Consider the following 13,268-nt stretch of genomic DNA (forward strand, 5'->3'; position numbering starts at 1 on the left):
TGAGGATCCTGTCAAAACCTCAGGAAGCAGACTAGTAATCTGCAGAGGCCTAAATAGGGCTTTTAAAATTGGAAGCAGAACTGACTGCCGAGACAGAGTTTTTTGAAAGATAAACAGCATCAGCCAGCTAAATGGATTTCAAGCACAGCTTTAATTGTTTTTCAAAGGAATCAGCAAAGGGCACCCTAGCTGGAACACGCTCTGAAGTACAATCAGGGAAGATTTCAAGTGTAGAGTAGTTTTGAAGATAATCAGGCATTTCAGTGCTGGGAGATATTGTAGCAAGTAATGAATAAAGCCTTTTTATGTCAGCATTGACAGTGCTGTAGTCTCGGAGTCAATTACAATACCTGCTCTGTGTGCTCCTGCATGATGAACTTCACCATCCTCATTAAAATTGACACGCGCACTGATTTCCAAGCGCAAACAATTGTCCCTGCAGCACACTTGATCAGAAGAACAAGTTGTTTATTGCCAATACCTATTGTATGGCAGACGCCCCCCCCTTTTCTCTTCATTTCCCCCTCTCTTCCCCTCTCCACCAAACCATCCCAACAGCCTGTGACAGACGAGCAACACTTCTGAGTGGATTTACTGTAATTGCTGCAGAATCCCTTGGACCTTGTGTAATGGAAATTATTTGGGTCACCAAATCTTGTTTTCTAATTATAGGAATGAAAAGGGGTGGGGGGGGGGAAGAAAAGATATAATGTGAAACCATTCTTTTATTCTAGCATTTTATTTGTTTTTTTGCTTTTAGAAACCCGGCATAACCCCCTTGCTCTCCCATCCGTTTCGGGATGCGCTCGGTTTTAACCTTGAAGTCGGAGCTCTCTTTCCTCTCCTCTCCCCCCAGCTCCTCTTCCACCGGAGCGGGGAGGGGGGGGACGGACACCCTCCAGCTCCCAAACTCTGGCGAATTAATCGCTTCCACCGCCCGCCCCCCACCCCCCCCGTGGTTCTTTTCCCCCTACCCTTCCTCTTGGGGAGCCGAGGTGATGGGGACGAAGGGAGACTTCTCCTCCGCGACCACCCCCCGCTCCCAGCCACCCTTCCCGCACCGGCACCGGGGCGGAGCGCGGGGCCGCGGGCGGGGCGGGGCGGAGGGGGAGCGGCGGGGACCGGCGCCTGTTGCCCCGAGAGAGTTAACGGTGCGGGGAAACTCGCCTCTCCTCCGCCCGTACCGGGCGCTTGGCAACCGGCGCCCCGCGCATGTAGGGCCGCCGGGGGCTGCCGCCGCCACCCGCCCCCCCCCCTCCCCTCCCGCCCCCGCTGGTCCCCGCGTCCCCCTCCCCGCCCCGGACAAGGCGTTTAACGTGCCCAGGCGTGAAGTATGGCATGCAAAGATGGTTTCTGCCAAGGAGCCAGCCATCGCCATGTCCTCGGGTCTCTCCATCGCCCTCCTGCACTGCCTGTGCCTGGCGACGTGGTGAGTACCCCCGGCATCCGCGGCGGCGGGGGAAGAGGGGGTCCGGGGCGGCCGGTCCCGGTGCCGCTGTCCCCGCGGGTTCCCGGCGGCTCCGCTCACCCCTTCCTTCTTTGCCTCGTAGTCTCACCGGGCCGCCGGGGCAGAGCAAAAAAGAGGAGAAATTGTGGCCGGAGAATTTCACCAGCATCCTGAACAGCCTCCTGGATGGCTATGACAACCGGCTGCGACCGGGATTCGGGGGTACGGTGGCAGCGGGGGGAAAGGGGAAGGGGGGCGCCGGGTATGGGCGGGGGGCGCAGCGCTGGCCGCTCGTACCGACCCGTTACCGACCGAAAACGTGTGTGTCCTCCTCCCCGCTGCAGGGTCCGAACCTTCCGGGGAGGGAAGGGCCAGCAGCGAGGCAGCCGCTGGCCCCGAAAGCTCCGGTGGGGGGGCGGCTGAGCGACCCCCGCCGTGGGCGCCCCGCTGGGGCGGTCCCGGGGCTCAGCCCCCGCTCCACCGCTCTGCCCACACCCGGGGCTCGGCTGCTGCTGGTGCGCCGGGGAAAATAAGGAAAAGCCCTGAAGCCGGTGTGCGTTGGCTCGGTGAGGATGGAGGGACCTGTCTGACATCCAGATTCTTCTGGTTCTTGGCGGTTTTTGACCCCCAGACGCCACAGATAGCGTCCTAATAGAAACAAGTGCACTTTTACCAGCCTGGGAGGTCAGGTCTTTAGTGGGTTCTGTTTCACTAGTTACGGAAAAGCAGAGCTCAGGTGCATGAGCACATCGGTGCTTTGCCACAGTTGCTCGAATTCCAGCTTTGATTTAGAAGTAGTAGACTTAATTGCTATATAGGAATTAGAAGTGGAGGAGTCTCAAATTTGCCTTCACCTGTGATCTGCGTGTGAGGGTTTTGTGCCCCTTTCGTGCCCCAGGCTGCTAAGATGCAGTTTTGTGCTGCTGAAGAAGCAGCCAGACTTGCTGTTCTTTATTGGTGTTGATGTTACCGTGTAAGGACTTGGAACCAAAAATCGTTAGGATCCAGATGAAATAAAAGTTTATTTTGTAATCTGGAATCAAGGTATTAAGTATACAGATTTGAAAGCAAAATATAAGATTTAAGAAGAAATTATACAGCCCTTCTCATGATGCACAAAACTATAACGAGTGTTTTATAGGCTGCTTCCTATACAGGATTGAATGAGATCCTCGTGTAGGTTTATGTTGCGAAATACTTTCTTCCTCCTCTAAAAGTACCTTCTTCATACACGTGATCCATCTACACTGACATGTATGCCAACACGTTCCCCACATGCCATATACAGTGCTCACATGCACGGTCGTGATTGTTAAAGGACAACACCTGGCATCGTGTATCACCCCTTTATTATTTTGAGTGTAGGGAATAAATGAGGCCTTCTATAAGTTAGCATTAGATGGGAAGGAAGCTAAATTTATTAGCACCCAGAGGAATCATTTGGAACTGGTAGCCTTTTGCAATTTAGTCTCTGTGGAGAGGTTACAGACACTTCTGCACGCGTACAAGAGATCTTCTATGTTTGGCATCATTTTAGGTTGAATGCCAACTAATTAGTCATCTAGCGAAGATGCTTTATGAGCATTATCAGATTTCCAAAATTAAACAACTACTAAATATGTAATATGACATACAGTTTATGTCGATTTTTATTTTAATACAGTTGTTTTTGCAGGATATTTTGCAAGAGTAGATCTTTTTCCCTAGTAAGTGTTGCAGACTTTCAGCAAAATGCTATCAAGGAGAAAAAGTTCATTGTATCTCCTTGAACTTCCATAACAGCAGTATTGAAGTAAATGATAGAGGCAGGAAAAAACCTCTCAGATTTCAGCCTAGGGAAACACTTCTGGGTGAATATTTCACAAAATGGATATTATATTGCTTCTTGCTTCTTCCTTCCCTATAACATCTAAACCACTCATCTTTGAGTTTTGAACTTCTAAGTAACACATGGGGGGGAAAAAAAGCCTTTTTTTTTTAAAATGATTCCTGCCTCTCTAGCTCCTTACAGTAAAAGTTGTCTTCACCTGATTTGACAAGAACAGCTTTCAAAAAAAAAAACCAAACCAAAACCAACCAACAGATGAAATGTCTGCAATTGGGCAGATTTGACTTTTTGACATAACTCAAGAGTAATAACTATGGATTAGTTATTAAAATAGACACTATCCAGATCAGATTTTCCCTATATTTTGCGGGTTTTTTTACTGATAAATCTCTCTGACAAATGGGACTTCAGCTTCAAAGTGGGTCACTCGCTGGTTTGGGAATATTTAGAGATGGAAAGTATAGTGTGTTTTGGTAGCATTAAAGCTACGTCACTTTCTGATGAACAGCAGAATACTTATTTTTGTTTTATTCTTGAAGCTGATTCACCATCTAGTTTTCACATGGCTCAAAATGAAATGAAGGTTTTATTTTAAGAACAAAAGGCCGCGCAGAGGTCTGACTGATGCTGATTTTAAACTTCAAATCAATGAAAACATTTCTAATTCGGGCGCAAATGATTTTTAAAATCAGACTTGGGGAGGTAGCCAAATTCTGAATTTTGCTGGCATCTTCCAGAGTTGCCACGATTAACAATTCATGAAGATTTTTTGCACACAGAGCGAAGTAGAAAACATTGGATTTTGGATATTTCCTAAAACCGGATCCAAATTCTCCACGCTATCATTAATTAGCACAATTTTGGGTAGTTACGGAGGAGAAGTTAAATTGCCTGAGCATGCTTGCAAACGTGGAAATGGTCTCTCAGGAGGGTTTTGAACCCCAGCGGAATACATGGAGGCTTGTCTTGGTACTTCTTATGCAGGAGCGTGGCATATGTTAAGGTTTAATAGAAGAATGAAGTTCCCCATGTCATTGGATTGACACCCTGCATTCCAAACTCGCTTTATTAAATGGATTTAAGAAAACTAAAAAGTTGCTAAAAAGTCACTTACTAAGCACTGTGAGGTTTGGTAGTGTAATAAACAAAACCAGAAGGGTTTATGAAAAAGGTTTTTAAAGACCATTTAAGTGGTAGTTCCCATTAAGTTGGGGGGGGGATTATAAAGAGGCGAGAGAGAAGCAAAGAGACTTCACCTAGGAATTTAATGAAACAAAGCAGAATGGGCTTTGTGTGTAGGAAAGAAAAAAAAACCCCAAGTGCTGTCAGGATGACTTTAAATGCATCAGAGTTTTGAATTTCAGTAGAGGGAAGGTATATAGGGACTAATGAATAAAGTAATGCTGTATGATGTTTGAAAAGAGCGTGGTGGAAATGAAGTCAGTTCCATTCCCTACACTGTATGCTCCATTATATCATTATCCTGAATTTCAGAATGCAATTTGTAATGCATGTGAGTTTTCTGGTCAAAACCACACTATGAGAACAGGGTGTTTACAGAAGCCACTTGTAGGGTTATTAATTAAAAGCATTACCTGCTGGAAAACTTCAAGAGTGTTACCACAGTGCTGTTTTGATTTAGCTGTAAAACTTTGAAGCAAAAGCATTTCTAGTTAAACCCTGACTCCAGTTTTCACCTGCTTTTAAAAATTTTGTATATGACACAAAGGGAAACTACAGAAAGTTGCAAAAGCTGGATTTTCCTCTGAAAATACCCTTGTTATCTTTTTACTGGTGATTAGTTTCAAAGTGACGGTAGAAGTCCAGAGACTTTTTAAAAGGAGTGTTACTTGCTTGAAGTACAAATACTTGGGTCTGATTTGCTATTTTAAAAACTTGCATGGTTTCAGACTTTACCCGAGTAAGTGTTGACATAAGTAGGGGCCTGCGAGGTCAGATTCAAACCTGTATTGGATTGTAACTTTAAAAAATGTTCCATAGTCTTTGAAACTTCCATGATACAGTAACGCATCAGACTGAAGCCTGCACTTAGGGAATTAAGAAGGAATAGAGGGACTGAAGCTAGTGAGGGCAGCATCACTTGTGTGCTGCCATTTATCTGCTAATTTTAGTGAATTGTGCCTTTTGGAGAACATCTCATCTCTGGAGTCTTGCTTTTAATGGCCAGTTGTATGGGCAGGCCAATGAAAGAAGGTGCTGTCTGACTTGCCTCCTGCCCAAGTCTCTCAGCTTGACTGCGAAGCCCGCTGACGTTAGCTCTGAACAAGCTGATGGTATCGCCCACAGCATGTTGCTGGCTTGCAGTGGTGTGGCTGCCCGTCAGTGAGAGCTGGAGCTCTCTGCCCTCTTGGGTTCTGTTTATTTGTGTGAGGTAGAGTCTGGCATGAGCTGCACATCTCACTATCAGCCAGCGAAATGGTGATGGCTCTGTGGCTTTCCATTTGGAAGTTGCCATGTACGCTGGCTCTTGAGTCGAAGGAACAGGACCGTGTTCGTTCACTTTCCTTTTTCTCTTCTTCCTCTCTTCATATTCTTTCTCATGATCTCGTACCTGTGAAAGTGCAGCTGAGTACATGGTGGAATTAAATATGTTGGCCATTGTGTCCCCTAGAAGGAGCCCCAGGAGAGGGCTTCTCTGCCCTTTCTCGGCTGTGAGATGTTCAGCTGATGAACAGCATTTCTGAAGAGTTTCATTTCCTGTCAATGCAAGAGGAGCGACTTTAGTCAGAAAATAAACACAGAATAAATTTGCAGAGCAAAGACCATTTTCTGTTTTTAGAGAAAAGAAAAATATCTCTGTGATTATCTGCTCTTATTAGGAACTCATGCATGCCTTCAAGGTTCCATTGCTCAATGTAACAGATACTGTAATTTATTTTTATTTTTAGATTGCAAATGGACTTGAAGTGAGCATTGTAAAGTGAAGCTGATAATTTTTTTTTTTTCAGGCAGTTGTCCAGTCTTCCTCAGCTGGTGAGAGTAGATGACTCAAAGGCTTAACAGGATATGGTGTTAGATACCTGTAGTTGACTGATTTGAATTTGGCCTGGGTTAGTAATGCTTGAAGTCATTACCATCTGTCTGTTGTTCAGTGACCTGTATAAAATTAGCTGATATTCTTAGTCCAGTTCTTAGTAGACAGGTGTCCACATCGTGAAAACTGGCACCAGTATCAAGCTTGTTGGCTGTCTCAGCAGAGATTATCTGCTGATGAACAGGCAAAGAAACAGTAATCTCCTCATTTCTGGAGGTACATTTTTCCCTTTTCAGGGTTCAGACATGCTGATGGATGAACATACTTAGAGACAAAGGTTATCGTGTGCTGCTGGGTTTATTGTATTTGTCTTTTGGTAGAGAATGTAGCCCACATGTTTGAATTCCACATTAATTTTTTAAAAATGCCCTACCTAGCTGTTCTGGCTCCCTAACAGAAATCTTACATATAGCTGGTGTCCTCAGCTGTTCTTTCTGATAGAATGAAACAAGAGAACATGCTTCATGTGATGGCTTTTTTTTTCTTTTTTTTTTTTTTCTTCTTCACTTAAAAGATATCAACCCTATTCAGGCAGCAAGAATTTGGAAAGAGAAATCACCAAATCTTTCACATGTAGTTATATTTAAAAAAAATAAATCTGTAGCAACTCCTGGGTTTTTTTTTTTAGATGTAGCTGTAGGAACTGATGTAATATAATTTCATGTAGTTTATGTATCCTGGGACTGATCTCATAATAGCAGCAATAACCGCAGTTAGCATTTAAATTGCATTTTGTATGTTGAAACCTTTGTACAGACTTGTTTGCTAATGTTCCCGATTGGCTGCATGACTCTTGATGGCAAAATTTGCACCATACAGCAAGCCTGTGCAGGATTTGACGGTTTACATACAGTGGAGATCTCTGCAGTGACAGTTGCCTATGGAGACGCGGGGATAATGGAGCCCAAAGTCTTTCGCTGGGAGCTGTGCTGCAGTTCAACCCATATGTTGGCATAAAATGCATGGGAGAGCTGTCTTATGTTCCTCTTTGCGGGGTTAGGGCCTGGCATCGCTTCTTCAGCCCACATGTAGCATCTCCATCTAACACTGAACTATTCTGGCTTTTTGCAGGGGTTGCTTTTAATCCTGCCTGAGCTTCTTTAAAGGATATTATCTTGCAAGCAGTGATTCAGACTTAACTGTTCCCACTGCAGTGTGTAGGACTCTCTCCTCCTATTTCATTGACATAAAAATACACACCAGTATGTTATAAATAGTTCTTCAGTATTCCTGAAGATTTATGGTGGATAGATGCTTTCTGAACATCCATTGAGGGATAAGCCCAAATGGTCATATTTAAAGTTAATTGGCCTTCTTACAACTCGCTGCATTTTATTGCCAGTAATAGAGTGTTAAGGATTCTAATAGGATCTTCTGCTTGCAGAGCCCGAGTCGATTAAGTGATGCAACACGTTCATTTTGGAGTGTTGCTTAAATCACCAGTAAAAGTAGGTTAGGTGACTACAGATCACCTCCTCGTTGTCAGGAATTCCCATGATTAATAATAGTTTAAAAAAAAAAAAAAAAAGGCAGCAGCGTGACTCACTATTTGTACCCCCGCTATTGTTACCAACTGCAGTTAATGTTTTATTCTAGAACAAAAAGAATAAGGGATAGGTTTTGGTGTCGCCATAGATACTTCTGGGTTTGCATTAACTACAGGGATGTGCTTAGAAAATCCAAGATTTGGCCTTAACAGTTGAGAACTGACAACGTAGGTGGAAGACGTGGAGCACAACAGGGCTGCAATTGGAGAAAAAGCATTAGGGAGATAATCAGCCTCGCTGTCCCTTGCTGCTGTCTTCACTCCTACCAAACATTTAATGTTTGACCGAGGTTTTGGATGCAAAGCAAGGATTTGCACATCAGTACTAGCTGGATAACTGTTACGGTGCCTAAAATATTTCTAGATCCTCATTCGTCTGCCACTTTCTAGTGGCCTAAAATGTGATTTTAACATTTGTTTTCTCACTGTACTGCCATTGTGTCGGGCAAGCAACCAAAAGTAAACTTTAATTTCAACCTTATTTTGTGGCTTCATTATTGTCTGAAGAGTCCCTGTTTCCTTCTTGCTCATGGGTCCTACTAATAAATACAGGTTTGAGAGCAGAATCGCAGTTACTGAAGAGTGAACTCAAGCATAATTTTAGTCCTGTGCTGCTGCTATAGGATTTCTAATAGCATTCAATCGTAGGCTTGCTGATTTGGAGATTAGCTTCTTGGTCTAAGCTCTCCCCTTCTTTCTGAGAAACTCCAAAAAATAAACTAAACTTGCAAAAAATCTCTGAAGCTTATTGCCCGTGAAGCTGTAATCATTTAATAAAACAAAAGAAATCAATGCCTGAGGAGAAGCAGCTCATGCCTGTGGGGAAAATCTGTCCCTTTGCCTAATTTGGTATGATTATAAAATTACAGCGTTCTGAGAGCTAAAGAAAAGAAGATATTGCCAGAGGAAAGCAGTTAAAGGTTGGGTTTTTTTTTTTTTTTTTTTTTTTGAGGAATATTCCTGTTTAGTTTCCTAGAACTAACAACTAAGGTGGTTCCTGAAAGGGATTTAGGAACAGTGCAATATTCGGTTTACTCTTATTACTGAGTAACAGAGACTAATTCTTACATTTTCTTGTTAGAGCCACGTGGGAAAATGACTTTTTAATTTCTATAGAACTTTGATTTCAGAAACGTTTCAAGTTCAGGTGAAATAAATATTTATATATTTAAACCAACTCCAGATAAATTATAGTCTTGTGATTATGGGAGGTCAGATATGATTGGATCTCTTCTATTTCTGCGTACGAGTAGGATTGTGCTGTTCTCCCCTATTTTGTAATGCTGCAGACGAATGTCTTCACTTACAGTATCTTGACAGCTCTAGTAAGACTTTTCCAATCTCTGGGAGCTCTTCTGCTCTCCAGAAATAATTATATCAGGAAATATCACTGGACTATGTTGTCAGTAAAATGTGGTCTAACCACTCAGGGATTTCTGTGACTTAATGAACACTTTGTTATTTGTAGAAAGGGGAGCAGCTTCCATTTGATATGTTCAGAGCGCAACGCGTTGCAAAACAAACAGCGTGGTGTGAAAGTGTGTTACCTGGAACTCGGGAGTTTCTTCTTACAAACTTTTCAAGACAGATATGCCAAACTACCCAACTTCCCAGGGACCGCTGAGCTACCAAATATTGTAGGGTGAATTTTCTTTAGATTTTATTGCGAGAAAATGTCCTCCTGTGAAACTGTTAATTTCCAGCAAAGTCATTTTTTTGACATTTAGCTGAAAAATTCTTAGCTGTTCTTCTCTACATAACTTGCAAACTGTTTAGTGAAATAATTTTACATGGTTTTATTTTATTTGTTGTTCACAGTTTGACACTTGTTCTAGGTGCAAGAAGTATAGGTTTCATGTTTTCCAGTTGCTTATTTCTTTTTCTCCTTTTAACATTTGATTCAAAGTGACGTCTGTGAACAGTGATTTTTTTTTTTAAATTGTTTTTTTTTCTTTGCAAGAGGGACATGTTCCTCTGCTGCTAACAGTCTTAAGTCTTTCCTCCTTCCATTTTTAGATTGCAAGTACTATGATAAAACCTGAATTAACAGACTCGAGCCACTTATACTCTTTAGAAATTTAAGTTGTAGGGGTTTAGAAACTATGGTTGTGAATTTGTAGATCATACTTTTTTTTTTTTTTTTTTTTCCAAACAGATACTTTTTGGTAAGACCATCAGTAGATTTTTTTTTTTTATTTTTTTTTTTTAATTTATGATGTGAGTTAATTACCTGAATTAAGCCATTAGCTAGTGCTTTGATCACAGAATCATCATAATAGCTGGTAATGATTAGCAGCTTCCTAGCCTTTTACATTGGGAACAAACCTAAATCCCAGTGAAATTAGTTAGTGCATGTGTTCTTTCATTTAAGGGGAACTGTAGAGCGTACTGTAGAGTGGATGCCCATCTGAAACTTCACGATGTTTTGTCCTGTAGTAAAGGAAATTATATGTTAAAATGAAACTGCTTTCTCTGCTGATTGCTGTGTGGTACCCAGCTGTAAGAGTGCAATACCTCTGCTCGGGGCACTGTTTTAAACAGTGTCCTAAGTATCGCTAGTTCCTTCAAGGCGGGCTTTGTCGTCCTGTCTGGAGCTCAGTTCAGACCCTCAAAAATGCTTAGATATCCAACTTTTATTTTGATGGTATTAAAGCACTTAAGTGCATCTCAGGATATGGATGCACTTCTTGATACTTGCAGTACTAAATTGCCCAGTGCATGGCATGCTAATATCTGTACTCCAGTTATTACCAGCAGGACTGAATGTTAGTAATAAATGCCTCGGGGAATGTGGATTTCCCGAATTCGGTGCTTGCTGTTAATTAGCATGGTGTTTTCAGTGTGCCTTTTAATTTTTTGGCATCTGTTTTCTTATCCGTTGAGTCAACATTGGTTTTCTGAATGGGGGTTTGCATGGAAATGCTGCTTTTCATTTATTTACATGGTAAAGGTAATTGAGCAGTGCTTGTTATTAGAGACTTATCTGAAATGACCTGTATTTGCATTTTGCTCTTGCTCGTCCACAGAACCCTCAAAGCGATAACTGTTCATACGCCAGGATCATTTATGGGAATTGTTGACCTGCAAAATTCAAATTTTCTTGCTCACTTCCTTTTCATACATTAGGTCCTGTTACTGAAGTCAAAACAGATATATATGTCACCAGTTTTGGACCTGTTTCTGATGTAGAAATGGTATGTATTTCTGGGATTAAAATGCCATTTCCTGGTTCTTAGAAACCATGAACTGCAGTAAGGAGTGGATGCTTCATCTGTACTGTTCTGTCAATCATGCAAAGTAGACAAGATTAGTAACAGCTTAATTTACAGGTTATAATTAGATACATCAGGCCTGATTCTGGTCACACTTTCACTGCTTTTTGGCTGGCTTAAGGAATTAGCTTCATAGAATTTAAAACAGACTGTCACGGTATAGAGGCAGAATCAGGCCTTCTGGGGAGCATCTAAGTCAGTCTACTGTGGGGAAAATGTGTAATATCTTTGAAATTGCCTTTTCTTTCTGAAACCTGTGTTATTCTCAGGTGAATAATAATGGCATCATTTCACAGATACTTGTTGACGTTTTCATTTCAGATGAATATCCTTTACTGATCTTTGTGCCCCTTTTAGCATCACTTTCAGCAAATGTTTGACTGATAAAAGTTTTCCTAAGTGTCTGCAGAAATTGAATGTCAAAATGACGTGCATGAAAGTCACAGAAGAGAAATGTTACATTTGCACATACTGTTATTTGTACCTGAACGGCATCTGCATTCATTTGAGGTCAAATCCAGCATAATTCTCATCATCATCTATAATCTAGTGGTATGCCCTTAAATTACACAATAGTTTCTCTTTTTATAAAATGTCCAAGAAATCACATGGAAGTAACACAGCTATATGTACTGAACTGAACTACTTTAAGGGAAAGGCAGTTTCAGGGCAGTAACTTTCTTCCCATACAGTGCTGTCGTGCACGTTGTGGTGCACCTAATGTGGTTCTATCATGTGGAAAAGTACGTGATAGCAAGGTATTTTTCCAAGGGCTAAATTCCTGACAGCAGTCTCATGCTGAAACGCATCTTACCCCTGCAGTGGTTGTCCTGTACAGTGTGATGCTGTTCAATGTGACAGGGGGTACGAGAATCTGGTCCCAAGGAAGTCTAGTTATATGTGCCTCAAATCTAAAATAAGGGCTGCATGGCACCTCTCTGGTTTCATTGAAGCATTTGACATGGTGCCACATGGGAAATTATTATTTGTATTGGAGAAGGCAGGAGTGAGAACAGGGACTGGAGGTAGGTAAGGAACTGGCAAAAGGAGGTTTTACAGGAGATGTTTCCCCTTTCATCATTAGGGATTAGTTAGGAGGATATTCAGGGATCCAGGAATTGGGTTTGGAATGGTTTTTAGTTAATGTATCCATTAGTGACCCAATGTAATCTGAATATGGCCGCACTCATAAAACTTGCTGAAACAGTGAAGTGCGATATAATCTCGATACAGAGGATGACCAGGATGTCGTTTTAGAGCTGGGTTACTTTGGTACCCAGCGTAATGAAAAGGGTTGAAATCTCATATTACAAAATCTGTCACGTAGAAGCTAATAACAGAAACTGCTAGTTATGAGCTATGAAGTCACCATCAAGAAATGACACTGGAAAAGAGACTTTTCATAGATTAAACCACAGTGGAGGATACAGACATGGAAAAGACGACAGGCAGAATTCTAAGACACTAGAAGACATGCCTCCTTACCCATGCGAATAGATATGGCCGTACATGTAGTTTCAATGGTAACATTATGCAGAAGAGTTTGAAATAAAGTCAGAAAACATTGTTTGGCTTAACAACAAAATGACAACTGTAAAATTAGAAAGGACGTAAAGCTATCTGTGTTACCTTTTTCAATGCCACATGATACTTTTTCCGTGAAATGCTTTAGCTTCCAGAGATGAGAAATACATTCCTTCATCCATTCATTCACATATGATTTCTCACGATGTGCCTGCAGTTTTGCCGTTGTTGTTTGCATGTTTTCTCTGGGGCATCTGAATAGCTTTTCTGAGGAAGTTAATGGGATAGTTACATAGTTCAAAACAAATGTGTACATACGCATATTTATCCATCTTTTGTGGGCTTGGCAAAGGAAATATTTAGCTTTCCTCACTTAAAAAAAAAAAAAAAGCTTACTTTCCATCAGTCAAAATTAAATTTTCTTTCCTGACTTTAAAGTGGAAGTAGTCATTTGTCCTGGTATTTTTAATTTAGCCAGCAGCAGAAAATCCATGGATATCTTTTCTTTAAAAATCTGTTGACACTTATTGTCAGAGATCATTTTGTTTCCAGTTATATGCTTGACTACAAATTCAGTTGCCTGCTTCCTGCAACCT

The 13,268-nt window shown here is 41.8% G+C and overlaps 1 protein-coding gene across 2 annotated transcripts in view; it reads left to right on the plus strand.

Moving 5' to 3' along the window:
* The first annotated feature begins 1,338 nt into the window (after positions 1-1,338).
* The window catches only part of GABRA4 (gamma-aminobutyric acid type A receptor subunit alpha4), a 38,771-nt gene continuing 26,841 nt past the window's right edge, over positions 1,339-13,268 (plus strand). Inside the window, exons 1-3 of one of the 2 annotated variants that reach the window (XM_054202862.1) lie at positions 1,339-1,367; positions 1,551-1,669; positions 11,003-11,070. In XM_054202862.1, coding sequence (XP_054058837.1) covers positions 1,339-1,367; positions 1,551-1,669; positions 11,003-11,070 — 216 coding nt within the window. Of the gene's footprint in view, positions 1,430-1,550; positions 1,670-11,002; positions 11,071-13,268 lie in introns of both variants that reach the window. The other variant, XM_054202861.1, reaches the window with a different exon arrangement.

The sequence above is a fragment of the Rissa tridactyla genome, chromosome 5 (genome assembly GCF_028500815.1).
Source record: "Rissa tridactyla isolate bRisTri1 chromosome 5, bRisTri1.patW.cur.20221130, whole genome shotgun sequence".
NCBI lineage: Eukaryota > Metazoa > Chordata > Aves > Charadriiformes > Laridae > Rissa > Rissa tridactyla.